Below are 25,320 nucleotides of genomic sequence, written 5' to 3' on the forward strand. Positions count from 1 at the left end.
AAACAAATACTGCAAAGCTGTAGCAACAGAGGAATAAAGTGTTCCTCCAAGACTAGAATAGACGGATGCTGGCACAATCCAGTATGTATATTTTTACAAGCTGTTATTGAAAAATCACGTTCTGACTAAAGATGAAGCAAGGCTAAAGGGAGAAAGAGTAGCAAGACAAAAGTTACAGGTGAATGGTGAGAGGCAGAGGGCACGTGTAGCTGTTGCTGTATGGAGCCAAACAGATAAAGAGGAGGCAGGTCTGACTGAACCTTACACAGCCTCCTCTGCCTGAGAGTACAGGCACAGCCTTCACACCTTGGGAAGCATCCAGGACCAACTCCTAAATGCCCTTGAGTTCAGCCAACCTGCAAAAAGATAAACTGGCCAATTCCTCTGAAAGAGGATGAGAAGGGGACTTGATCACAGCTTACATGCATTTACATTCAAGAGATCTGTTGGGATCTAAAGGCAGAGTCACATTAGGAAAACAAAGCTTTTCAAATACTAAAAAAACCTCAAAACTACCAGTGTAGTCATTTACAGCAGATTCCTCATGCCAAGACAGAGACACATCCAACAACCACAGTTCAGCTCACTCATAAATTACTGATAATGAAGTCATCATCCAGCATCAGTCTCTGCCCTCTGCTGTTCAGAACATCAAGACTTTGTCCACATCCCCTCACCCCATCACAGGATACACAGATACCACCAATCTAACCCACTGTGTAACACAACCTATTTCATATTACTGATCTTCAAGGTGGCACAAGAACCCACTCCTTTCATAGCAGGTACTTCAGTCCTGCTTTGCATTCACAGCTCCTGCTCTTACAATTTTCCAAGCACATTAGAACCATTATTGCCATTTTGCCACAATCTGATAATACCATTTATATTAAAGTCTTCTTCTATTGTCCATAATTCCATTGAATATCATTTTATTCCTACTAAAATATGCCCACAGTCCACAGTCAGATGCTTAACAAAATTCACCTCTGAATTCAGACTAACCCTCTCCTATTTCATTTGTAATTTCTGTCCTAGTCTTTAGTGGAGAGAAGACAGCTGAAAATACCCACAGGAAATCCATCAGCTTTGCAGAAACTCTGCTATTTCTTTTTACATGCTGATTGTGGCATAATAGCATTTAACAGACCTGAGGAATAAAAAAGCCAATTTTAAACTGTTTTTCTGAAACGATGCAAGGCTTCTCATTCACTTTTTTTTTTTTTTTTTTTTAAGGCCAAGTGGCAATTCAAGGCCTAACAAAAAACAGCTTCTCTCCCCTATGAATTCAAGAGGGATCAAAAGGCAGGCAGGCAGATACTCCACTGGCACTTGAGAGGAAGGATAGAAGAGAAGGAACCAAGAGGTGTGCCTTAATATGGTAATGTATCCCTCATGCTTCGATGTATTTCAATGTCTATCAGGTAAATAAGTACCACTGAGAATTTGGAAGGAATTATGCTAGTATTGCTGTATTAGACTTTCAAAGCAGGCAAACCTGCCCATGTTGAAAAGCTATTATAATGTTATTCAACAGCTCACAGCCTCAGGCTGCAAAACTCCTCAGCAACAGAGAGGTTACGATTTCCCTGAGGAAGCCTCCTTCCTACAGTGGGGCACGTAGGTGTCTGGGAGCTTTGCGTGCCTCAGGGAGGCACTGAAAAGCAGCTAGCTAGCAGCAGGGCTGGCAAAGCAGAGTAGCAGGCAGAGCACCTAACAAGCAGCTCCCACCAAGACTGGCTCTACCTCCAGGTAGGCTTCACTCCCCACTGCTTGAAAGTGCTTACTGCAGAACTTTGTACCATCAGCCTTAAGTGGCTGCAGACAGGACAGAGTATACAGGGCTCCCACAGAACCCAAATCACGCAGAGGAGGATTTCAACTATCATCTGTGTACTTTAGAGAATGAAGTGTCATTTATTTTTGCCCATTTCACCTTGCATCTCCCTCCTACCACTCCTTTTCACTTTCTCCAGGCAATACAGCACTATTTCATTACGACGTGAGTCATCATTTGTAACCTGAAAGTACACGTCCCTGATCACCCAAGCAATTCGATATTCTATTTTTTCCACAAAGTCACAGAAACACAAAAGACCTCTGAAGGTCCTCAGTCTGGCCCCTTGCTCTAACAAGGACTACTGCCAACATGTGTACGCGTTTTGCAAGCCTCTGAGGATGGACGTCATTCACCCCCTCTGCTGACCTGCTCCAATGCTGCCTGCCACCCCAGAGAAGATTTTTCTAACTTGCCAGAACCTGCCCAACTACAACCTGAAGCTCTCTCCCCCTTTGTCTTTTGGTACTACTGGGAGCACATAACCCTCCTCCACCAGACCAAACAAGTCCAGCTCCCTCAGCCTCTTCTTGGTGGCCATGCCCGCCTTAGCCAGCCCTTCACCATCTTGGTCGCTTCTTGCAGGATCCTCTGTGTACGATTCTTGTTTCCAGCAGAAATACCCATGCTTATAAGATAGCATGGCAAAGCAGTCATTTCCTAAGTAGGAATATATTTTTCAAGTGTGATGCATTTTTCTCAAAAGTCCCAAATAGAAAATATGGTATTTACGAGCTTGTGTGAGTCACAGAACAAAATATGTGGAAGAGTCACCACTACTTGGCAATAGCTATAGCTCGTGATCAGAGTAAATAAGGCTGTTCCACAGTTGAGATACATAACCTGGTAAGTTATTAAACAGAGTGAGCAGAAACCATAATTATCATTTTGTAGAGAAAGTCCTCTAAATCTGTCAGTATAACTGAAAAACATAATACTCATTAGCCTACTGCACACTGTGTTTGCTGTTTCCATGAGGAAAGCAACAACTCACATACAGGTCATATGGGTAAGCTCAGTCTTCTAAGACAAAGCAGATTCGTTTAAAAGTTTTAAAGCTAAGTTAATGCAGTAGCACGGACAACACTTCTCTGTAAGAGTCAGAAAATACAAATAGTTGTTTATGCAGCTGTTCAACTGCACACATTGTGTTTTGTCTGGCCATAAAAGTTAACATTAACGTGGCACTGTAATGAAGTCCTTTCCAGTCACTTTTGCCTTTCAATTTTCTTGCTTTTAATTCAAACTAAAATATAAATCAGAGCCCTGCACTTTATTATAGCTCTGAACAGAACTCCCACAGTCGCACATACATATTTGAGCACACATAATATCAGTGTGTGATCACAAATGGAGGAGCTGGGCCCCAGTCAATCCTCAGATGTATGCATCTGTGATGACAGTTGATGGCAGCCCTCTGCACATACCACAGAGCATAGTCTGAACGTAAGAATTATCAGCAGCACAGCTTACTGCTTTCAACCTAGTCCAGCAATGACTGAGAAGGCAGTAATGGCAACATGGGGAAACTGGATTGAACAGAGAAACATTCCCTCTCCTGCTTAGTCTTGCAGACTCTGAAAACCACAGTCCAGGAAACTGCATAGTAACTAGCCTGTCTCAAGTTGTTTTCTGACTGCATTAGTCTTAATGTGAATGAACATTTTTCCTCCAGTAGCCAGAGGGGAAAAAAAAGTCCAAGTTTATTTCAAAATACAATCCCCATAGGAGGTCATCATCTTCCCTGTCAACACTTCAGCACGTTGCCCATTCAGCACCTCGCTTCATCTCATCCCGGACAGCAAGAGGATCTCTGTTCTCAAGGCCCCAGCTCTGACCTGCTCTTAATTCTTCCTTGCTCTCATTAACTGCAAGCTGAGGTATCGAGACTGCCTAATGATTTGTTCCTGCCAAGTACCAGATAAATCAGAGCACTGATGATGACTTATGGAATATTTGCCTCACCTTCTGTAAAAATCAGCATACCTCAAATAGAGGTAGCTTATCAAGGGGAGAACACTTCATTGGAGTTTTACATCATTAAGTCACCTCTCCCAATAGCATGGCTGTCTGTAATCTCCGTGCAAAAGCCAAGGACTGCACCTGCACTTAAGGTGAATTGCTATCTTCCTTTGCAGTTCAGAAAAGCACATTCACAGTGGGCAATGAGAAGCAAAAGGTTATTTTAGATGCTGCACACGCAGCACCTGATCTTTCCCTAGGGCTGTCAATCAGACATCTTCCCCGGCAATCAATTCATGTAAAGAACAAAATGTAACCTCATTATAGTTTTCAGCCTTGCTCTGTCACACACAGGATTAAAGCAAAGAAGGTATCTTCATTCAAAACCCTCTTGTTCTGATTCTGACGACTTGCTGATACACTTTCTTCGAGGAGAAATTTCTCAAACCTGTTCTGAGTCTTGAAAAGATTATTTGTCAAGCCTCTACACACAATAGCAAGTGGCTCCATACAGAAGGAGAAGAAGGCAAGAGTGGATCGGGAAAATGCTACTGAATAACTTTCAGAACTATTCTTACAACTTTTTATTATCTTTTTTTTTTTTTTTTTTAAAACTTGTCTCCAGAGTCATCACTGCTGTCAAATTTGGGAATGCAGGATGCATTTATCTTAAGCAGGCACAGTGCTTCTCAGATATCTGCATTGAGATGGGCAAAAAAGCCACCATACACAAACGGGAATAGAACTGGAATCTCAGCCAGGTAGAGAATGAACATTTCCTGACTTAAAATTGTTTTTGGGGTTTTGTTCAGATGCTCCCTAGTACTGCAGAAAGGGAAACTGCATTTTAATTTGCTGCTATGACTTTCAACATCTGCGCTCAGAATTTTGAGTGCACATTTGTGATGAACTAACACTTGAGTCACTACTTGTCTTTGGGAGCCAAGCGCTCTGTCATGCTTCTACCAGACATTTTCTGAGGCAAATGGTGACAGCCCACCTGGTTATGGAAGTGACTAATGTGCCAACCTGTGAGGGAGACTTTCATACAGCAATTACAACCTTACGAACACAGTACATACTTCATTTTCTCATGGTTCTGCCTCACTGGGGAAAGGTGGGGGTATTTATATTTAGAGTAATTCACTTTTAACTAGAGAAAATGCCGAACTAGCAGACAAGAATAATTTATACATTTAGCACTAGCTGACAAGGCTTTTAAATAATAAACAACGCCACAGTGGGTTAGAAGAATCACTTACCTTATGTAAAAGCTTGCACTGCTCTTGCTGCTGAGCATGCAGACTCCGCCACTGGAACCTCAGCTTCCCATTTAACCACTGAAGGTATCGAACATCGACTCTGTTCTCCAGCCCAGGTGCCATCTCAGTTGTATCCTTCTCACTGTAAGACAGATCCTCTTCACACTAAAAGCAGAAGAGAACACCAACATATTTTAAATAACTCCAACATTTTCAAATCACTCAGCAGTGAACAGAGGCCAAATAGCTAAAAATTTCCCCAAACTTCAGCACTCTGGAATAAATACCAGGTTCACAGCTAAGATGAAATGGACTGTCTTTCTCTTCTGTCTTTCATTTTCCGTGCTCAGGAAGACACAGATTGATCCTGAGACACTAAGCATACTCTCTATTCAGATGGACAAATCACAATTTGCCTAGGTCCTAGTAAGTCAGAGAACATAAAAAACAGATTTAGTTCCTCGAGTATCTTTCTGAAAGCGCTGCAGGCTGTACTAAGTGACCCAATTTTATAAACCAATGCCTTATATAGGGACAAAACTGCGGGCCTTTGCTTACCCAGCTATTTACTTTTACCCATCTAGCATTTCTTTTCTTGCAGAATGGGGATAAAGAAATAACCACACAGCTAACACTGCTCAGGAGTCTGCAGGAACATTTTCAGCCTCTGTAATAGTGAGAGTAAGACTGAGGGGCAACTGTCACACACAGCCTTGTTTTGACTTTTCTCCAGAGTAATTTGGAAGGAAGAATAAGAATGTCCCTTGTCCAGTTTGTCCCGTTTTCCTTCTGCAATTGCAAAAAAAAAAAGTAACAATACCTTCACCTTCTAGATGCAATTTTGCCTTGGCTAATCACAAAGAGTGAGACATTTCTGCTGTATCACCTCCCCAAGGAGAACAGAAGGAATCTCACCTTCCCCAGCCTCTTGCACAAAGATCCTTCCCATTTCCAAACAGACTCCCTGCTTTCAGCTAAGACTCTGCAAATGGGAGGAAGACATGGGCTGGTTTACCTCTGATGACAGTAACACCACTTAAAGGGTGGTTAAAGCTCTCAGCTTCACGTAGCCTACAGAAAGTACACACAGTGAATACAATCCATAAATCCAAATTTTGACTACAGCATGTTGTAAGAGGTAGAAATAGCACAGACCTGCAAAAGCCTGGGGCTTCAGAACTGGCAGTGTCCAGTTAAGGAAGAGCTTCCCAGCTGTTGGATTCTCAAGACTCTTCTTTAAAGTAGAAATTTCAAGTCTACTTGAAACATGACTGTTTTCAAGAAAACAGTTGAGCAGATATTTGTACCCATAGACCTCAGCGGTATTTAAACATATGTGCTCTCCTGCTTCACAGACATCAGCGTTCAATAAAATCTTCTAAAAATTCAGTTGGCAGGCAAAGCTTGAATATAATTCCAGTTTGGATCCTAAACTAAAAATGCAAACTGCAAAAATGCAAAATGAAGAGAGCTTAATTAATCTTGCTTTAAATGCAGATTTCAGCAGATGTGTATCTGTAACAATGATCAAACAACCCCCTAATGCTTGCTTTAACCTATTGCTTCAGTTGACAGTGCCTCTAATACAATGAGTGTTCCTATTATTTATAAGCACAAAAGTGCTGGTCTGGTCACACAACAAAATGCATCAGGATTACATGTTTTTTTTTTTTCCCTTTGTTCCATGGCTCAGATAAATATGTGCTATAAATCACAGCAGCACAGGGTTCATAAAGGGCTTTTCCTTTTAAAGGCACAGATGTGTCTTTAGAGAAAACAAAAGAAAAGGAAAAAGACTATCCCCTTTGTGTCAAGTGCAATGTCATTCTCTTTCTCTAGATGCCACAAGCTTTTTGCTCCAAAATCAAAAGGCATTGAGTTCTTGGGCATTGCAGGCCCAGCTACAGCACCTACGTGCTTCAGTGGCCCTGTCACCATCAGGCAAGGATTCTGAACTATGACACTGTATAGATACGGTTACCACGTTGTCCCTAAACATGAGCCAAGCGGCTGGGTGTTAGTAGCACACCAGAGAAAACACAGATGTAAACAGCACTAAAATGCTGCAAACAAGCAGCCAGAGAGCCACAAGGTCAAAGGCCTCTGTCCTACTCTCATATCTGGGATTCCCAGACTGAAACACTCATTTTCCATTATCTGCAGTTCAACTCCAGCTCCCCTGAACTAGAGGTTTGAGAATGGCACAAACACTGATCTCCTGAGGATTCATTTCAGGAAGGAATGGCATTAGACTCAATAGCTTTGGCAGCAAAATGACAAACACCGTGCAGAGCTAATTTTATTGTAGCGACCTGCCTTATTAATATTAAAATAAGGATGCGAGTCAATGCATTTTTTAACAGGAACTCTATTATTTATTTCACAAACTGCACAAAAATTTACTTTTGCTATGAAATACTTACCCTGTCGTAAAGTAAACAAGGTAAAAAAAACCAAAACAAGGTCTTGCATATTATACTGTGACCTCAATTTCCTGAGCCATCTCTACCATCGAAGACTATTTACTGCTCTCCCAGTGAGAGAAAAATCACTAAAATACCAACTCAAGCTAGGGTCTTAGCTTCAAATATAACTGTGAATTTATCTAATCTATGCAGTGATTTGGGCACACACCTACACTTACTTCTGACACAAAGAAGTGCATGCTTTTTACCAAAGCCATGATGAGCAGCCCAGCAGCCACCCAGACCTCCCAACAGCCTCCTCTCACTTGGGCTGCTCCACACCACCTCTGGAAGGGATAGCTTCAGAGTCACGTATCAGAAAAGCTTTTTGCTTATGAACAGTTAGCTAATGTTTCTCTTTGATTCTGCTTCCAGAACCACAGGCTTGCAGAACAAAAGCAACATTAGGATGTATGCATACCTCACTGCAGTGCTGGAATCTTTTCCAACCGGTGACACCAGAGCTAGTCCTGTCCAACTGGACAACACAGACTCAGCAGAGCACCTGGGATTAGCACAGCTGTTAAGCAGAAGCTAGAATGAAGCATAAATGCACCTCAGGTTTGGTCAGAGCTAAATACAGTCATGAGAATTCAGTCTCCAGCACCACAAGCTTTGCCCTGAGCATTCCTCCCCAGGCTATTTCATGTCCAGTTGTTATGAAAAAAAAAAAAAAAAAAAAAAAAGATGCCAGATCATTCCCAAAACATGTGAATGCACTTGTAGTTACACAAGGCAGCAAGCACAAAAAGAGCCAATGGTTCTCATGGCAAAGGCACTCGGTGCCAGTGAGTCGGAGTCATAAAGCACAGTGGACTAAAAGAGGCCACCAGATATATAAAAGTACTTGGAGGAAACAAACAAGGGGAGGAAGAAAGGAGGGTGAGAAAAAGATACACGGACATATTGACGTTATTTCACATTCCTTGTATCTGAGCAAACAACTTATATGTGATTTGATCAGAGGGAAACTAAAGGTTAAGAAGTTTCAGCTTATGGCAGGAATAAAGCTTTTCTTTTTGGTCTGAGATACAAAGCAATCCCATCTCACTAGGAGCAACTCTACCCACAGTGGATGAAGATAAATTAGACAAGTACTTTGCCATATAAGTAGTTCAAAGAACAACACAAGCAGCAAGGTGAGAAGGGAGCATTTTTGCACTACAAGCTCCATTTGAGATATGAGAATTTACTGATCTACTGTGGGGCTGACCGTGCTCAGATATGCCTCAAATACATTAAACTCCAAAAAGTATTTTAAAGGAAATTCCATACAGTTTCAAGGGAGACCTTACAACATACAACAAAGAAAACCCCACATCATGCAACTTGCTCACACTTCAACATCTTGCCAATTCATGCAGATACTTTAATGCTTACATACCCTCGCACCAATGTCGTTACCACTCTGAAGAAACAATGCACTGCCTCATTCTGCCTGGTGCACCCAAGGAACAGGCCCACACTGCCTGCACTGCTGTGAAAGCAGGACTCCAGCAGGGCTGCTTCCCTGGGAGATGCTCTTTTGCAACCATGAGCTGCCATCTGTTGGTAAGGAAAGGGCGGTGGCAGGCTCTGGTTCAGCCCCAGCCTGCTGCAGCTTTTCCCCATACTTCTTCCAAATCCCCCAAGGCCCAAATCTCTGCTTCCATATTTGGATAGCCACGAAACAGCTCACTGTTCTTCCCACAGAGACACAGCCTTGTTGGAGCTCGCTTAGCACAGGGATACATGCACCAAGTCATATTCCCAGTGGGTAGCAACCCTTGAGTGGTGTAGCAGAAAGCAACAGTCAGCTAAACACTCTAACGTGTGCTCCCCCTGGTATTCACTTCCACTAAAGGCAACCTGTGCCTAGATAGAAACTATTTACTCTCAGATCTCAACTACAGTACACACACAGCCTCATATCCCAAAGGAACACCTCTCGATTGCTCACTGCAGGGCTTCCGAAAGGCAAAACAGCCATATAAATCACAGCAATAAAGCGCTCCTGTAAGCTTCTACTGAGAGCTCATTCTGAACTGCTCATAACTCAGACAATGGTTTGTATGTGACATAACATATGTTAACCAGTGTAATTACACAGCTTTAAAGAGGTAGGTTTTTTGTTTTTTTTTTAAGCACTGTAGCTAGAAATACCAGACTATCAGACACACTTTCCTAATTCAGTCATATATCTATCTGTGTGAGGGGAAAACGTGAAAAGGAGCAATTTGAATAGAGGAATATGAAAGGGACAACACTATTTTCATTAAGAGCTCCATCAACAATGCTAATTAACTCTCCTCCTAGACACAGAAGGATCCAGACTGCCGTGTGCATGGAAAGATTGGTGCTGTAAGAAACCAACATGCCAACTAAATATCCAGATATTAGCACAGAAGAGCATGTTTTCCATTTAAAAAGAAAGTGCTCATAAAGTAGAAGTGATGTTCATAGCATATTCGGAAGCAAGATTAAAGAAAAAAAAGAAGAAAAATGCTGTGTTTCTGCAAGACCTTTCAGCTTTTAAATTTCAATGTCTCTTATAAAAATTGCTCCTCTCTGTGGCACTCCCAAGAGCTCTGCTGGTATCTCATTGGCAAAGAGTGAAAAAGAAGATGCTGAGGGAAGTCAAAATGCGAGCACAGCTCCTACTTCTTGCTGCCTTGTTCAAACAAGCCTGCCTGGCAATAGCCACAAGCCTGAGGCACCAGAGCGAGTCACACATTCCAGCCCTCCTTGTTCAGAAGGCCTCGCTTAGAAGCTCTGCATGAGGGAAAAAGCGCTATGCCTTTAACACAGCACAGCAGCACTGCCCATCTTTGGAGCTACAAGGTCAAGGGTGTCACTCTATAAGTAACACTTCAAGTCCCAAAATGACTGCATTATGCATCCAGATGAAAGAAGTCAAACACACAGACACGTGACAAGGCAGACCTTAACTTGGAGAATGCCACGTTTTGCTGGGCTGAACAAATTGCAGTACAGATAATGTCTTGCACTACACTTTCTCTGCCTGCAACTGCAGTCCTGTTTGCTCACATCCATTTAGCTCCACTGTGGGAAAGCAGCTTGACAGGGGGTATCCAGTGAGACAAAGAGATGCAACGTGATCCATCAGCAGGGAGTCTGGAGGAAAGGGGTAAAGAGAAGAAGAAACAGTAGCTGCCTTGGACCAGAGGTAAGGCAGAGCTCTGCCAGAGGCAGGAAGGCCTGCCATGCTCTCCTTTGTACGTCCATGTGGATCTCCTGAGGAATAAGTGATTTCTTTCCAAAGATCCTGCAATGAGAGTGAACCCTTTTCACTTAAGAAGTGGGACACCAGAGGTGAAGGATTTTCCCACTTAAATCAAAAGGCACTGCCCACTCCTTGCCAACGGAGGGCAGGAGAGACACTGAAACATTTTAACATCACTCGGTTTCATCACTTGGTGCATCTGCACCACTATGCCTTCATATTTGCACTCAGTATTCACTCAGTATTGGAAGCTCCAATTGTGAAACCTCAAATGACTCCAGTGACTGAGGGTAGAGCCCCATCCAAAACCAGCCATAACATCACAGGTACAAGTAATTTTGTATTTATTTGAAATCCAGACATTACCCAAAGAAACAAGTTCAATAAATGATGACTGCGAAAAGCCTAAATTACAAGTCTTTTTGATCATTTCAGACATTGCTTTTAGAGTGTTTTAACTTGACACAGTGTCTGAGAAAATCGTAAGAGTGTATTCGCTGTGTCAAGCAATAATAAATATTAACTAAAAGTCTTCCAGTGCTTTCTGGCAAAAATTAGAGGAGAGAAGTTCTGCAGGAGAACCATTAGGGATCCTGTGCCCTCTATTTAGGTTTCAGGCTCTTAAAAAGAGTGTTCATTAGCAGCTACTGTAATATGGCAGTGGTAGTAGCAAAACAGATAAATGGTAAGAGTTCTGAGTAAGACAAGAGGTCGAATAAAGCAGAAGTGTTAAGCACAGGGAATAGGGGAGGCAAATCAAAAAATGAAAGCCGACAGGCTGATACAGGCTGCACAGATCTGGAAAGTAATTACGATTCCAAGTAAGAATCAATAGGTTAATAAAATTCCCTACTCTCCATGACATTGTAATACATTAAGAAGGGAAAAAAGCAGAAAACTGATATTTACTGGCACTAGTGCTAAAGGTGTCCTCCTGCTTTTCTGCTGGGGAGTAGCATCAGGCTTGGCTACTGCTTTCACACTTTGATACAGCAATATGGTTTAAGAACAGCCGTGCTGGATGAGATTTCTGTAAGAGAAAGGCATTTCAACAGCAAGATGAGCAACCAGGCAGAAGGCTCATGCTATAATGGAAATAGCCAGTGAGCCAAGTTAGACTGTGACAAACAAAAGGGGAATCAAATTGCAAACCCAAGAGTCAGAACACATGTTTAGTTTCATTCTCCCAATAAACACTACAAGTAATGAAACTAAGTTCACTTTGGCAAGCTAGAAAGACATACACAAATTCCAGCTACAATAGCCATAATAGCTCTGTTTGTTAATTACTATGCATTCACAAAAGGGGAGGGGAGTCCAATTTCACATAGAGGGCAAAAAGCAGACAGAAGGAATTAGCAGAACCAAGAACAAGTATTTATACACCGTATCTTGGTGATAATGAGGGAAGTAACATCACTGCCTCTATCTAAAAACTCAACAGCCTTCACACATAATTAAATTACTAGGCACATAAATTAATTTCAGCTGCTGAAACAATACCAGTACAGGCAGTATTTTTCCCAGGAGCAGAAGGAACTCTTGCTCACAGAGCATTGCTATTATCCGTACAAGCCACTGTGCAAATTTGGAAAACGCCTTGATATGCTAAAAAAGCAAGTTTATATCAAACAATAATCTGCTTCTTAAATAAATGGAAAGACAACATGAGAATTCTCCAAGTCTACAGGTTCAATGAAAAAAAAAAAGAGCAACAGAACTCACATTCTTAAGGTTCCATACCCTGCTTTAAGGTTCATAAACACTATATTTTATTATTATTATTATAATTATTTTGCTATTAACTGTGGCCAGCCAATGCTCCCATCAAGTTTCTCTCAAGATCCTCCTCCTCCTGTTCCTTCTTAGGTGAAGATCACACAGTTGTACTAGCTTTTGTCAGTGACATGTCAACAGGCTACAAGCATAAATAGTTAAGCGACAGAGACTCAGTGTAACTAGCAGAGTTGCTCAAAAGGATACAGGAACCCTGATTTCACGGAGGAACCCATACCTCCAGAACTCAAGAGTTTCAATTAAGGAGACATGGTGGCTGCTGGAGGAACACTGGGTTTGGTTGTGAGATCTCATAAACACCTTGGGATAGACCAGAAAATCCACCAACTTTATAGGAAAGAAAGTAAAAGGAAGAATCACTCAGATGTGGTTGTTTTTTGTTTTTAAACTTTCCCTTGTGCTCTAAGATTTCCATGTGGAATCAATGAACAGCACTCAAGATTATTCCTCAAGTCACCCAAAGCAACAAAAGATGCTAAATTCAACATCTCTGCGGTACTTATTTGAGACAGAAACCCACAGAGAGTGTAAAAAGCCTTTCAAGACAATGTCTAACAACTAATCATCCAGTGCTTTAAAGCAAAAACAATAGGATAGAATTCCAAAACAGACGCATCGTAAATCAATGTGAGCCTCCAATTCAGGCTGTACTCCAGTCTTTACAGGACCAACACAATTAGTGATTTCCTCTAATTGTTTTACTTTTTCTAGAGTTGATTAGTGCAAGATTTGAGCTTCCACTGATCGCCTCTGCTGTCACCAACATGCTGACAAAGCAGGACTATCAATTCACAGAATGAACAACTACAGCAACCACAGGCCAGAGCCCAGCATACACTACCTGCCCTTCCTCCCTCTCCTGTACAGCAATGAGGGCTTCAGGCAGCTCTCCTCACTGTTTCCTCCACCCCTTCTCTAAGATTCATAACCTGGAGGAGAGGCATGGACAGAAGGCTGCAGAGGGCAGCAGCTCCCCCAGCACTGCAGGTTGCTGCAGCCCACAGCAAGCATCCCAGACCCTGGCACAACAGCCTGCAGCACCAACCTTGCAATGGAAATGCACTGGAGGCCACATAAGACAAGGTGCCCTGAAGGATTCTCCTAACACATCCAAGCAGTCAGCCCACACGATCACCCAAGGTGCCAATATATCCGTCCTTGCCAACAACTACTCCAAGATTATTTTTATTTTTTAATTACCTTAGATACATTAAGCACTACCTCCTACTACCCCAAGCCTTTCATCATACTTTTACCACCATGTAGCTAATACTTTCAGATATTACTTAACCTTTGACTCAGAAGATGTAAGCGTGTGTAAAATTAGGCTTGTTGAATGCTTTTTCCTAGCTCAGGATCTTAAGGCTCTGAATTCCTTGCAGCAGTGGAGCTCCACGTCCATCATGTGTCAAGCATACCCTTGTCCCTCTATAAATAACTGGCTGAAATCCTTCAGATGGAAGTGTTCAATTTGCAGGAGAGAAAAAAAAGCATGTTGCTAAGGAACAGTGGAGAAGAAAAGGCCACAGAGTGGTAATCTGGAATGAAATGAATTAATTTAATTGGCCCTTGATTTGTTGGGTATTTGGCACACTATCAGCAATTTCATTGCTGGTAGGCTATGTTTCAAATACAGCCTGAAAGAATGGTCAGAACATCTCTGCACACTTAATTTAGGGATTAGCTGCATTCTCTCCTCTTCATACAACAGACCCTTCACACAACAGTCCATGTTTGTGGATCTCCAACAGCATTTTAACAGCAAACCACACACGCATCCCTTTGAGCTACTGCTATGCTGCAGCTCTTCAGGTTCCATTTTTTTAGATGAAGACACAGAGGTGGGGGGCTTTCTTCACATTTATTCTAATAGATCAAAAGATGTGCTCTGTTAGTAAGCGCTGGCTTTCATGCTTTGCTGATTTTGGCAGAGATCTCAGCAGTGCACGGAACCAAATAGTATTTCATGGATTGTTGTTTTGCAACATTTTCAAGAAAATATTTTCAATTGTTTATAGTATGTTTAAAAAAGGCTCTGTGTGATGGAACGTTTTTCAGGCTCTTTCTCAGCTGTGAACTTCACTTGCTTTAAATGAAGAAGAAAGAGAAAGAAATGCTCTTTTATGATCTTTCTCTAAGTATGTTTTTTCAAGTAGCCCTGCCTTTTTCTTCCATTTATTCAAATGAGAGAATTACAACTGCAGAGACTACATCTCTGACATGCTTAGAAATGTCTGTACCATCTGTTATGTATCTTCCAACACTTCAGCTTAAGTATCAGAAAAAGCCTGTTATTTACCATGCACAGAGTCCAAGTGCCAGCACTTCAATTGTTTAGGCTGTACTTTAACCCACAAGACGCCGGATAACAAACTTTCAATCTCACCTCTTGTTGTTCACTATAATTTTAGGAACTAAAACATCATTCTGATTGATGAGAAGATACTCATGAAGATACTCCATAAAATAACTCTACAGTGATTATCACACTTTTATGCAAACAACAGGGTCTAGTGAGTGGTGTACAAGGAGTTGAACCACCTACCATTTCCTTCACACTCATTCTTATTTCCTTACCTGTGCACTTTTAAGTCCTAACTTGCTTGGGTCTTACTGCTCAGATGTATTGGTTTTGTAACGCCTTGCTGATCAGCTCCATGATAAGATCTCTCCCTGGAAATTCTTCTGCTTCTTTGTGGTACAGAACCACAAAGAGGACCACAATTACAATCTAACATTTCTTCCTTAAGACCAACTGCATTTATTTGTTTTATTACTCATAAGTTTCATGACGAAAACTTTCTAGATGAACACCGAACAAGAAATGTTGTCATTAAAGTGTGCAATCTTTACATACATACACTAATTCCAACTCCCATATATAAATATAAATATATATATATAACTTTTTATCTGGCTTATTAAGAACCTCGCTGGGTTTGTGAGCCTTTGCAAACACTGTTTTAGGACAGTTATGTATATGAAACACGTATTGCATTCTTTTTGAGAAACACAGGTGAGCAGATTGGAATTGACATGAAAGGCACAACAGTAAACAAAATGGTTCATGTATCTCTGTGTGGACATACAAGATAACGTTGTATCACCACAGTTCTTTCATCTCATGTTGGACAAGGCAAAAATAAGTCCTTCAGAGAACATAATATGGCATTTTTCTACCTCCTGAATTCACGCCGCTACTACACTACAGTCATCACTCTTTTGTGATAGAAATCATGTGCTAAAGAAAAAAAAATCTACTACCACACAACCAAAACAGAACCAAGATGCTCAAAGTAAAACATTCACCACGAGTGTCTTTCTCCTATGGTCTGGAGGTGCCCTTTTGATCACCAGAGTGCACCACCGCTCCCTTTTTTGTGAAGCAACCAATGGCAGTGTACAAGTGCAGTCTGTTTTCTCACAATGATGATATAAAGGCAACTCTTCCCTTTTAATTGCTTTCCATTGAATTCCTTTTGCGGATACTGCACCTACAGTGTAACTTCCTCAACTCTCTGCCATTAGTCACAAGTTTATCGCCACAGCAGGGAAACAGATTTCCTGATGTAGATTGGGTCTCAAGGCTTGGGCTCCAGCTTGATTCTCACCTTCTAAATTCCCTTGTGAAGTAGGACTTTGGGTAGAAAGAAAGCATCTGCGGGTTCTCAACAGGAGCAAGTGCTGGATGGAATTCAGGTGGTAAATCCTCCACTCAGGAGCAGAGGTTCTGTTCCTGGCAGGCTGGCCAGCCCCACTAACTAACTGAACTGCCCCTAACTAACATTGAAAAGATGCAGTCCGCAGCCTAGGGGAGCACATCTACATGAGCATGTAGAACACAAGGTCTTAAACATTACCAGACACAAGCAGGTGGGACTCATCACCTACACTGTCCTTTGCCAAGGAATGAGACAGTTCTGTGGGCTTATCATTCAAAACCAGACTTACCAGCAATTAGCATCTAATAGATGAAGATGACTTAGAACAAATTTACATCCATCTAGAGGGACCTCAACCACGTTAACACACTGAGAGGATCAGCATAAACTCAGTCTGTGTTCAACTATGTCAAGAGCAGAGACAGTAAAAACATGGAAAAATGCACCACATTTGCTTCTCGGCTCCTCAGTTTACATACCAAAGCAAATGTCTGTATAGTAATACATGCTCTTAAACACAAGGAACAGGTGTAAAATTATAAAATTTGATAATACTACTTCTATGAGGCTGCGGGCTTGGGTTTTTTGCTTTTTTTTTTTTTTCTCCTCCCTGATCATGTACATTGTAGCCAAAGTAGAGACACAGTTATCCTGAGCCTACTTCAGAGCAGGCTTTCCATACACTAATATCTTTTTATTTATGGAAACACAAGCATATCTCATCAACCTCTTAAGGAAGCTATTAGTTACCCCAACAATAGAAGCTGCCATTTGAGATCTTGATGCTTTTTAATACTGTTTGCCTTAGGATTACTTGTTCCACCCAATGCCAACAGCCCCAGACTTCAGAAATAACCTGTTTGCCTACTGTCTGGCAACAGAGACCAACAACATTCACTTACCTCCATTCCTCCACACTGATCTCATCTATACTGCAAGAAACCAAAATCACAGCACTCGTGTAGGGAAGAGAGTTTGAGAAAAAGAGGGAACTCAAATCACCTGCACAAAGTTCAGGGAAGGGAAAGTAAACAGGCTCCAGTATTTTTATTTCTTTTAAGCCAGGGTATTTACTTGTCAAGTTCCCAAGATACCCCCCAGTGTGCAGCACACTAGCGATAGCACGGATGGATGAGGCGGAAGGACACGAGCATGCTCACCGTGCACACAGAGGTTTCATCCCCTGTTTTCACTCTGTTCCGAGCCAAAAGCCGTTCCAAGAGGTTCACCCTGTGCAGCAGCCAGGAAAATGCCAGCAGCAGCTCTCGACTTCCTGCTGAGCCATCCGAGGGGAGCTGATAAAGTTCTGGCCTGCCATAGCCGTGGTACCACAACGCCGATTTGACAAACCTAATTTGGGTATCTGAAAAGAAGAAAACAACTGAGAATAACACACTGTGCTACTCAGCGCGTTCACCCGTTTGGTTCCAGAAACTGCTGCTGTCTCTGAGAGCAAGATTTTTAACCAAGCCTAAGGCTAATAGAGGGCAGCAGAGACTGGAGCACTTTAATCAGCAAATTAAAAAGGAAGAAGGTAACGGGAAAAACTTCTTTATGCTTCCCTGTTTGGACCTACGGGAACTACTGCTAAAGGAAAAGAGGAAATTCAAAGTTGAGAATGTAGTAAGCCAGTAGTGTCCTCTTGGAGATTAACAAAAGCAAAACAGATAAATAGCCATCCCCACTACACCAAGACTCCAACTCACCCATCCATTTTTTATGAGCCACCAAGCGCGCTATGAATTAGTAAATACTCTGAGTCACTTGACTCCTGAATGAAACAGGAATTTGGAGATAGGAGTCTCAAATCTCTAAGCAGCAGTGGGCAGGCAGAGATAATGCAACCTGGTGAGCAGCAATGTGTGCAGCATGGACTATTTAACTCTCAGAAATGCTCCAATTCATATTCCTTCACACCAGCAAATTTTTCCTGACAGCTACAAGACAGGCACTACAGAACTGTGAAATACTGAGGAAAGGAAGATAAAATTATTATAAAAACAGGTTCTGACCAGCAAGCCTCAGCTCTGTACTGAGTAGTCAAAACTGTAATAAAGAACACAATTAAGGGCCACGATGATAACCAATACATGCTGGGGAAGAAGCAACAGTAGCTGTATGAAGATGTCCTGCTGAATACACTACCAGAGTTCTATGAAGGCAACAATCAGTGAGTAGTTAAGGACCTTTCAGCTGATGCAGATTTAGCTTTCCCAAAGGCATTCAACGAGCAGAAGAAAAAGCCAGTAGATGGGCTTGCATCAGCAACAAGTGACTAGCAGTTAAGAATCAGAGGGCAGGAACACACAGTGGTTTCACAAGAGGGCTATGAGCTAAACCTCTGCTGTTCAACTAACTCAAAATGACACAGAGGCAATGTGATAATGACAGAAAGCAGACTATGAAAAACTGCAGAACTTAGTGAGTCCAAGCATTAGAGTAGCAGATGTGATGCACACAAGGGAAAAGAACAATTCAAACTCTACTGACATGGTAGCAGGCTCAGGGCTGACCACTACATGCTATCTTGGCTTATACAATGTTTCTGACAATATTACTCACCTCCCTGAGCATACAAAAGGAGACTGAATGCAAGCAATCTAGAAAGAAAATCTGACAGAATACAGTGAGGGACATAATACTGCTGACTCTATCCACCATGACCCTACTGCTCAAACTCACAGTAATTCCTCCATTTCTTCAGTCCCAGAAGGGCTACGGAAGACTTGAGAAAAACTAAGAGAAAGAACAAGACCACAAGTACAGAACAGCATTTTAAGAAATGATAATGTGGGCAAATAAAATTTCTGGAAGCTGAAAGAATAACCTCCTGGAAGCGTCCCTGGTTTTGTCCATAATCCTGGCCATCCATTTTCAACAGCTGTCACTATTGGCTGGAGCCAGAGGAACCTTCAGTTTGATACAGTTGAGGCATCCTTCCAAAAGTAGGAAGAAAGCTCTTCACCTATTCTGTAAAGCTTCAAAAAAAAAAAAGGTACATGCACACATCCCAACAAAAGGTACAGCCCTCACACAATCAGGGATTGTCACTGCTGTCCTTCATTAGCATACTCATTCATCACATTACACACTGGTTTTCCTGCTCCTTGGCCACTAGTGCTGGAACCATCCCTCAACAGTCACACACACTGTAATCTGTCTTTGTCTGGCACTGACTGCTGAAGCTCAAAAAGCACAGCATGACCAACTTCAAAACAAAAACAAAGGGGAAAAAAAGCATTGCTCTCAAAAGGAATTTGTTAATTATGAGGGAATCTCACAGTGAAAAGTGGTTGATTTAACTTGATTTGAGAAACATTAAGGGGCTCTTACCTGATGAAATAGTACAAAGCCAAGACAGAGCGAGGAGCTATAACCCAAAGTGTCCTGTGCCAGTAACAATATAGGAGCAGTGCACTGCTGCAGCTGTGCTGAGGCTGGGAGGAACTGATAGGCATTAAGAGCCATCAAGCCCTTTGTGTTCTGTGTTTGAACAGCTTTAAGAGAACAGGCAGTGTGGATCCCGAAGGAGATGCCTATTTCCAGAGTGCTCCTCGGTGCAAATGCAGAGCTGGAAATGCCATGCACGTCACTGTACATCTAGGAGCAGGAATATATGACCGACCACACGAAAGCTATAAATGAATTCCTGACAGAAACACTGACCACAGTTCAGACAACTGGTTTTAAACCTAGCTTGCTTCTGCACCACAGACAAACCCAGACACCAACATGACTCTGTATACTATTTCTGCAGATGCCTAAAAATCTGGCCATGGATATATCACAGGGAGCACTCAGTTCTTAGGAATTTTGTTTTGATCACCCTTGAACATTCTCATATTAGCCAGGTTTTTTAGCTTCCCTTTCCTTTTCTTTGCACATCTGTCATTGCCAAGAAGCAAACTGCCATAACAGGTAAAGGCAGAAGTACTCCATGGGGAAGGAGGATCATCAGTACTTATTCTCCTTCCCTCTTGAAGCAAAGAAGCATGATGTGCTGCCATCTGCAGTTCAAGGAGCTCCCCAAGAAATCACCTAACAAAGAGAAGGAATAGAGAGCAAGCTAGGGGGTTTTATTTGTTCGTTTTTTTGTCATTTCCTTCCTCATTCAGGACCAGATGCACCAAAGCAATTAGCCACCTGACTGTGGGAGTTGCTCTGACCCTTCACCTCCCCATTTCAGCTGTCTCTCTGCAACACACTGCCCTCCTAACAAGGAGGTACCTGGTGTGGGCATCAGGCAGCAGCTGTGGGCATGCAGCCAAGCTGTGGATCAGGGGCAGGGGCTCACACAGCCCTTCCAGGAGGGCTGAAGGACCTTACAGAAGCCACTTAGTTTTCCTCATCTCTGCAATGCTCTGCCTTGTAAGGACATGATCCTCAGATTAATGGCACTCAAAACTATATAAGTACCACACAACAAGATGGATTCTTCCAAAATGTGCAGCCAAGAGAGAAGGCAAAAATACCACGCAGATAGCAGATAACGCCAGTCACTCAAATATCCCCTCTTTGCCAACATTTTCTTCTGGCATTTTATTAGGATTAGGTAATCTATATAGAAAGACCCACACAGTCTTTCCAATTAATTCCTTTCCGCATGCACATTATTTATAAAAGCAAGTTCAGCACGTACAGCCAAACTGTGGATGAGCCTCAGGGTTCAGTTCTCTTAAAACTGTGCTCAAGCTGTGCTCTTCCACTTTACAAATCCCACAGGCTATTTTCGGTGAATTACAAGAAGGTACTCAAATAAGGGTTAGGCATTAGTCCCACAGACTGAGGCGGAAAGGGACTAAATCAAATACAAGAGCAGACAGAGATACATTACTGCACACATTCAGGCAAGAAACACCTGCAGAGGTGGTGGCACTGTGGGAAACAACTGCTGCTGCAGAACACCATTTTCTGCTTCATTTGTCAAACAAAGAGCTATACTGCAGCCCCAGACCTCTTCCTCGTACAAGAAAAAATGAGTTGCAGCTCTGCAAAAGAACCATCTCTTCCAACTATCAAAACACACACTGCACCACTGCCTGGTGTGGCTGTTAGCCAAGTCCACCACTTCTCAACCTCTGTGAAAAAAGAACTGCACGAAGCCACGAACCCTGACTGACTTCAGCAGTGAGGTTACAGTGCCACTGCACAGCTGAATTCCACTTGTACTCCTCTGAGGGGAAACCCGACATGTTTAAGAGGCTGTGGTGTGTCAACTGCTTCTAAATGCATGCTTCTTACTAGAAAAGACTCTTCCAGAAGGAGAAAGCAAAACTTGCAGAATTTAATAACCACCAACTGAAAGATGTGGTGTTTCTGCATTGCTTTTGAAAGAACACAAGAGCTCCCACATTTTAAAACATCCATCTGCGTGGATTTTCTTGCATGCAAAATATTTTTCAAATATTTCATTTTCTGCCACAGGGACACTAAAATCCATCAGCCATTTAAAAACACAATGCAGAATGTTTTTCTAAACAGCATCACATTACAGCCACAAAAAGAGAATGCCCAGCAGCTATTCTGTTCAAAGCAAATGTTAATCTTCCCTAAAATTCACTTACATAATGAGCTCCAAACCTAATAAAAACCATTAATTGAAACAGAAACATGCGCTGGGAGCGTAGCTTGGAAAGCAACTTGAACGAAAGGATTTCCCAAATTAAAGGAACAACGTTTATATAAAACTCTGTCCTGTAAAATCAAGAAGAGCATTCTATCCTCGTTTCGCTCAGAGCTTTTCCGTTGGAAGAACTTTTAGCTTACAAAAAAATAAAAAGCACAAGTCCACGAGTATTGCTTTTCTTTCCCAGAAGGCTGTTCCTATGCCTACAAACACAGCAACACTCACAGAGAATGATGCTTCGCAGCCTTCCTCTGAGATACAGCAAGTGTCCCCTCCTAGCTTTTAGACAAGATAATTAATAGGTTGCACAAAACCAGCAAAGCAAGGGAAGCCCAAACCAAATGCTATGCTTGAATTGGAGGAATCAGTCTTAGTTTCTCACTTTCCTACATGCTCCTGAGAAAGTTATTTAGTCCTTGAGCTCAAGTCTTCCATTTCATTTCCATGCAATAAATTGTGAAAAACCACAATTGCTCTGGAGCAAGGACAGAGAAAAAAGAAGTAAAATATTGTTCCTATCTACACCAGGCAACTCATTCTCTCAGCCAAGCAAAGGTAGTTAGCATATTTTGAACAGCAGTACAGCTACACAACCTGAATTTCAGGCTTAATCAGCGAGTTGCGACTAAACAAGTTTCTTCCAAAACAGTTCAGCAGTTCTGTGCAGAACCACGCACTCTTCCCTGACACTCAACCAGCACTGATAGGGTTTGCTGTCTTTAGAGCCAGCAACCTGCCATGTGCATATGGAAATCCTGCCTCCAAACACTACTAGCAATTAGCATGGGAGCAGCCAGGATTGAGATTGCAGCCTCACAAAACTGTGGTGGATAGCCAGTAAATTGACTTACCACACAGTCACACGCAGCAGACTGCAGATGAGTGGAAAAGGCATACCAGACAAACGAAAAATAGCAGTCCTGTGAGTAACAGAACCATGCTGATTTCCTGCTGAGCTAACAGCTGAACTGCACTGACTTGGCTTCACATTCCTCATGAGAAATCAGCCACAATGCTTAGCTCTTTTTTCACTATCCCTAGAGCCACCAGAGTTCCCAGTTTAGGATTAAGATTTGCACTGTTGTTTTTTTTTAGCTTTTGAGGGTTGATTCTAAGTAGTATCAGTGAGTTTGGGAAAGCATGTCCATCACAGATAACCCGTCCTCGAAGATGCCTCCCATAGCAAAAGGGCTCTGGAGAGGTATCTTCGAACAGACGCCTGAAGGCAGGAATGGTGTTATTTAAGAAACCAGCAGTGCTTTGTCACAGTGAGAATAAGGCATATGACCACTGCAGTTCTAGATGCAGGGAAAAGTCCAAGGGAAACAGGAGACCCTGTGAGATGCAAGAACACCCCATTTCCTGGATAATGGAGGCAAACCAGAGCACAGCCATGATGCAACAGTAAGGCAGTGGTGTAAAGCAGTTACACAGGGAGTGCTTAACGGCCCCAGTGCACAGATGGAAACGGTGATCTGCCAGGCTGCTGTTACCTATGGCATCCGACTCGGTCCACTTGCCTCCGTGGATTTGTTTCAAGAGAACATAGAGCAGCCTCCAGAAATCCAGCGTCTGCAAAAGAACACGAGGAACGGCTGCTGGCACACGGCCACGTGCGGCACAGCACAGCCCCACTCAGAGACGCCGCTAGAATTCAGCCAGCCCTCGTAAAGCGCAGCGCCACACGGGCTGCGAAGGGAGGAAGGGAGGGAGGGTCGCGCCCCGGGCTCACCGCCTGCGGCCGATCGAACCTGGCGCGGCGCAGGACGTCGGGAGCGAGCCGGGCGCGGGGCGGCAGAGCCCGGCACAGCGCTCCGACAGCTCCGGGCAGCGCCCGGCACCGTTGCATCGGATCGCAGCGCAGCGCCCGCCGCTTCCCGCCCCTAGCGCTGCGCATGCGCAACACCGCCCCTTCCGCTCTGCGCGAGCGGGCGCTGCAGCGACCCCTACAGGGCGGGCGGAGAGCCGCTTGGTCCTGACCTCGTGGCCGCACCCAAAGCGATTGCACGGCGCCCCGCAGGCAGGAGGAGCTGTGCCGTGCTTCACCCGCAGCACTGCGCGCCGAACGAGGGGCAAAGCCCCAAGTCCAGGCCTGCAGGGAGAAGGCAGAGATGGCCGTCCTCCAGCAGGCCGCTTCCTTCCCCCTTCCTCCCGGTGCCGCAGATTTGTCCCCATGCGGTTAGCAGGGGCCGTTGCCACCCGGTGACTCAGTGGGGCTGAGGCCGTGTTTGCTGTTGCTGTGCCATGGCAACGTGCCACGTCCCATTGCCTCACACCGATTGCGCACGATAAAGGCCGTGGTGGCCTCCGTGCCAAGGGGTGCGAGCCCTAATCCTGAGAAAACACCCAGCTCCTTTTCTTTTTTTTTTTCACTGTTTTTCCCCTCATCTCCTGCCAGGCCCTCAGGCCGTGCATCCAGCCGTGCTTCCCTTGCAGCCGCTCTCCTCCCTCCCTCAGCAGCTCAGCAAACAGCCCAGAGGCAGCGGCCCCTTCCCCGGCTGCCACAGCACTGCACACACGTGTTTTTTAGCGTGCTTCACATCACACGGCAGTCACAGGTCGGCAGGTCCCCAACGGGGACTGTAATAATAGCTGCAGTAAGATGGATTTTCCCAAACGCAGCACAATGTCCTGTGGTGCCAAAATCCGAGGTCAGCTCCCGGCAGACGGATGCTTCAGATGCTTAACACAGGCGTTGGTGTCTCAGGCCCTCAGTGCAGGGTCTGCACTTCCAGTATAATAAACCAGGAAGGATTATGAGACATTAAAATAAAAACATCTGCAGGCTTGCAGTTCTCAGGAGCTTCACCCTTTTAACTTCGACAGCAAAATGTTTCTCTGCACAATGGGGAATGCACTCTGTGCATTGATCCCTTAAAGCAGGGCCCACCAAAGACAGGCACAGAGGTTTGGTGGGAAATTCTTGCTCTCTTCTCCCTTTAAACTCTCAATTTACTTGAAAATAAAAGGAGAGAAGGTGAAATGCCACACCAGTGCCTGAGGGCAGCTGCAGGGCACAGCCTCTGGAGGGGGACTCAGATGGCAGCATGCTGTTTGCGGGCTCCTGCTCTAATGCTGACATCAGCCTACAGCAGGTGAGAGCATTCAGGGCCAGGTCAGGTGTCCCAAGCTGGTCCTTGCAGTCTCTTGCTTGGGCTCTGCAGCAGAACACAACATCCCTTGCAGCACAGCTACCCCTTGGGGACCAGCCGAACCAAGGGCCCCTCACTCTCTTTCAGTCCCCCTCTCCTTTTTTCTTCTGTGCAGGAAACCACAAAGCATAGAGTGAAACCGCAGCAGTTCAGTTTCTGAGCCCATCCTGTTTCCTATCCTTTGCTAAAACCTCTTCTGCTTCCCTAGCCCACACTTTCGGGCTCGCCCACATGAACTGCCAGAGAAACGGGTGATGTTGTTTGTTTTCTTTGTCACTGAAGAAGTGTTTATAGCAACCAACGCTCAACAATCCACAAGCACCATTGATCTCAG

At 43.5% G+C, this 25,320-nt stretch overlaps 1 protein-coding gene across 5 annotated transcripts in view; it reads right to left on the reverse strand.

Annotated features, from left to right (window-relative positions):
• Window positions 1-23,711, reverse strand: part of TEDC1 (tubulin epsilon and delta complex 1) — a 63,648-nt gene extending 39,937 nt beyond the window's left edge. The window contains exons 1-6 of one of the 5 annotated variants that reach the window (XM_048944923.1): window positions 23,567-23,711; window positions 23,328-23,406; window positions 17,369-17,571; window positions 7,948-8,060; window positions 5,977-6,043; window positions 5,062-5,226 (exon numbers count right to left, since the gene is read on the reverse strand). In XM_048944923.1, the coding sequence (XP_048800880.1) occupies window positions 5,062-5,226; window positions 5,977-6,043; window positions 7,948-8,060; window positions 17,369-17,571; window positions 23,328-23,406; window positions 23,567-23,683 (744 nt within the window). In that variant the 5' untranslated portion in view covers window positions 23,684-23,711. Of the gene's footprint in view, window positions 1-5,061; window positions 5,227-5,976; window positions 6,044-7,947; window positions 8,061-8,910; window positions 11,680-17,368; window positions 17,572-23,327; window positions 23,407-23,566 lie in introns of those variants that run through there. The other 4 variants (XM_048944924.1, XM_048944927.1, XM_048944926.1 and 1 more) reach the window with 4 other exon arrangements.
• Between the last annotated feature and the right edge of the window lie 1,609 nt (window positions 23,712-25,320).

The sequence above is a fragment of the Lagopus muta genome, chromosome 5 (assembly GCF_023343835.1).
Source record: "Lagopus muta isolate bLagMut1 chromosome 5, bLagMut1 primary, whole genome shotgun sequence".
NCBI lineage: Eukaryota > Metazoa > Chordata > Aves > Galliformes > Phasianidae > Lagopus > Lagopus muta.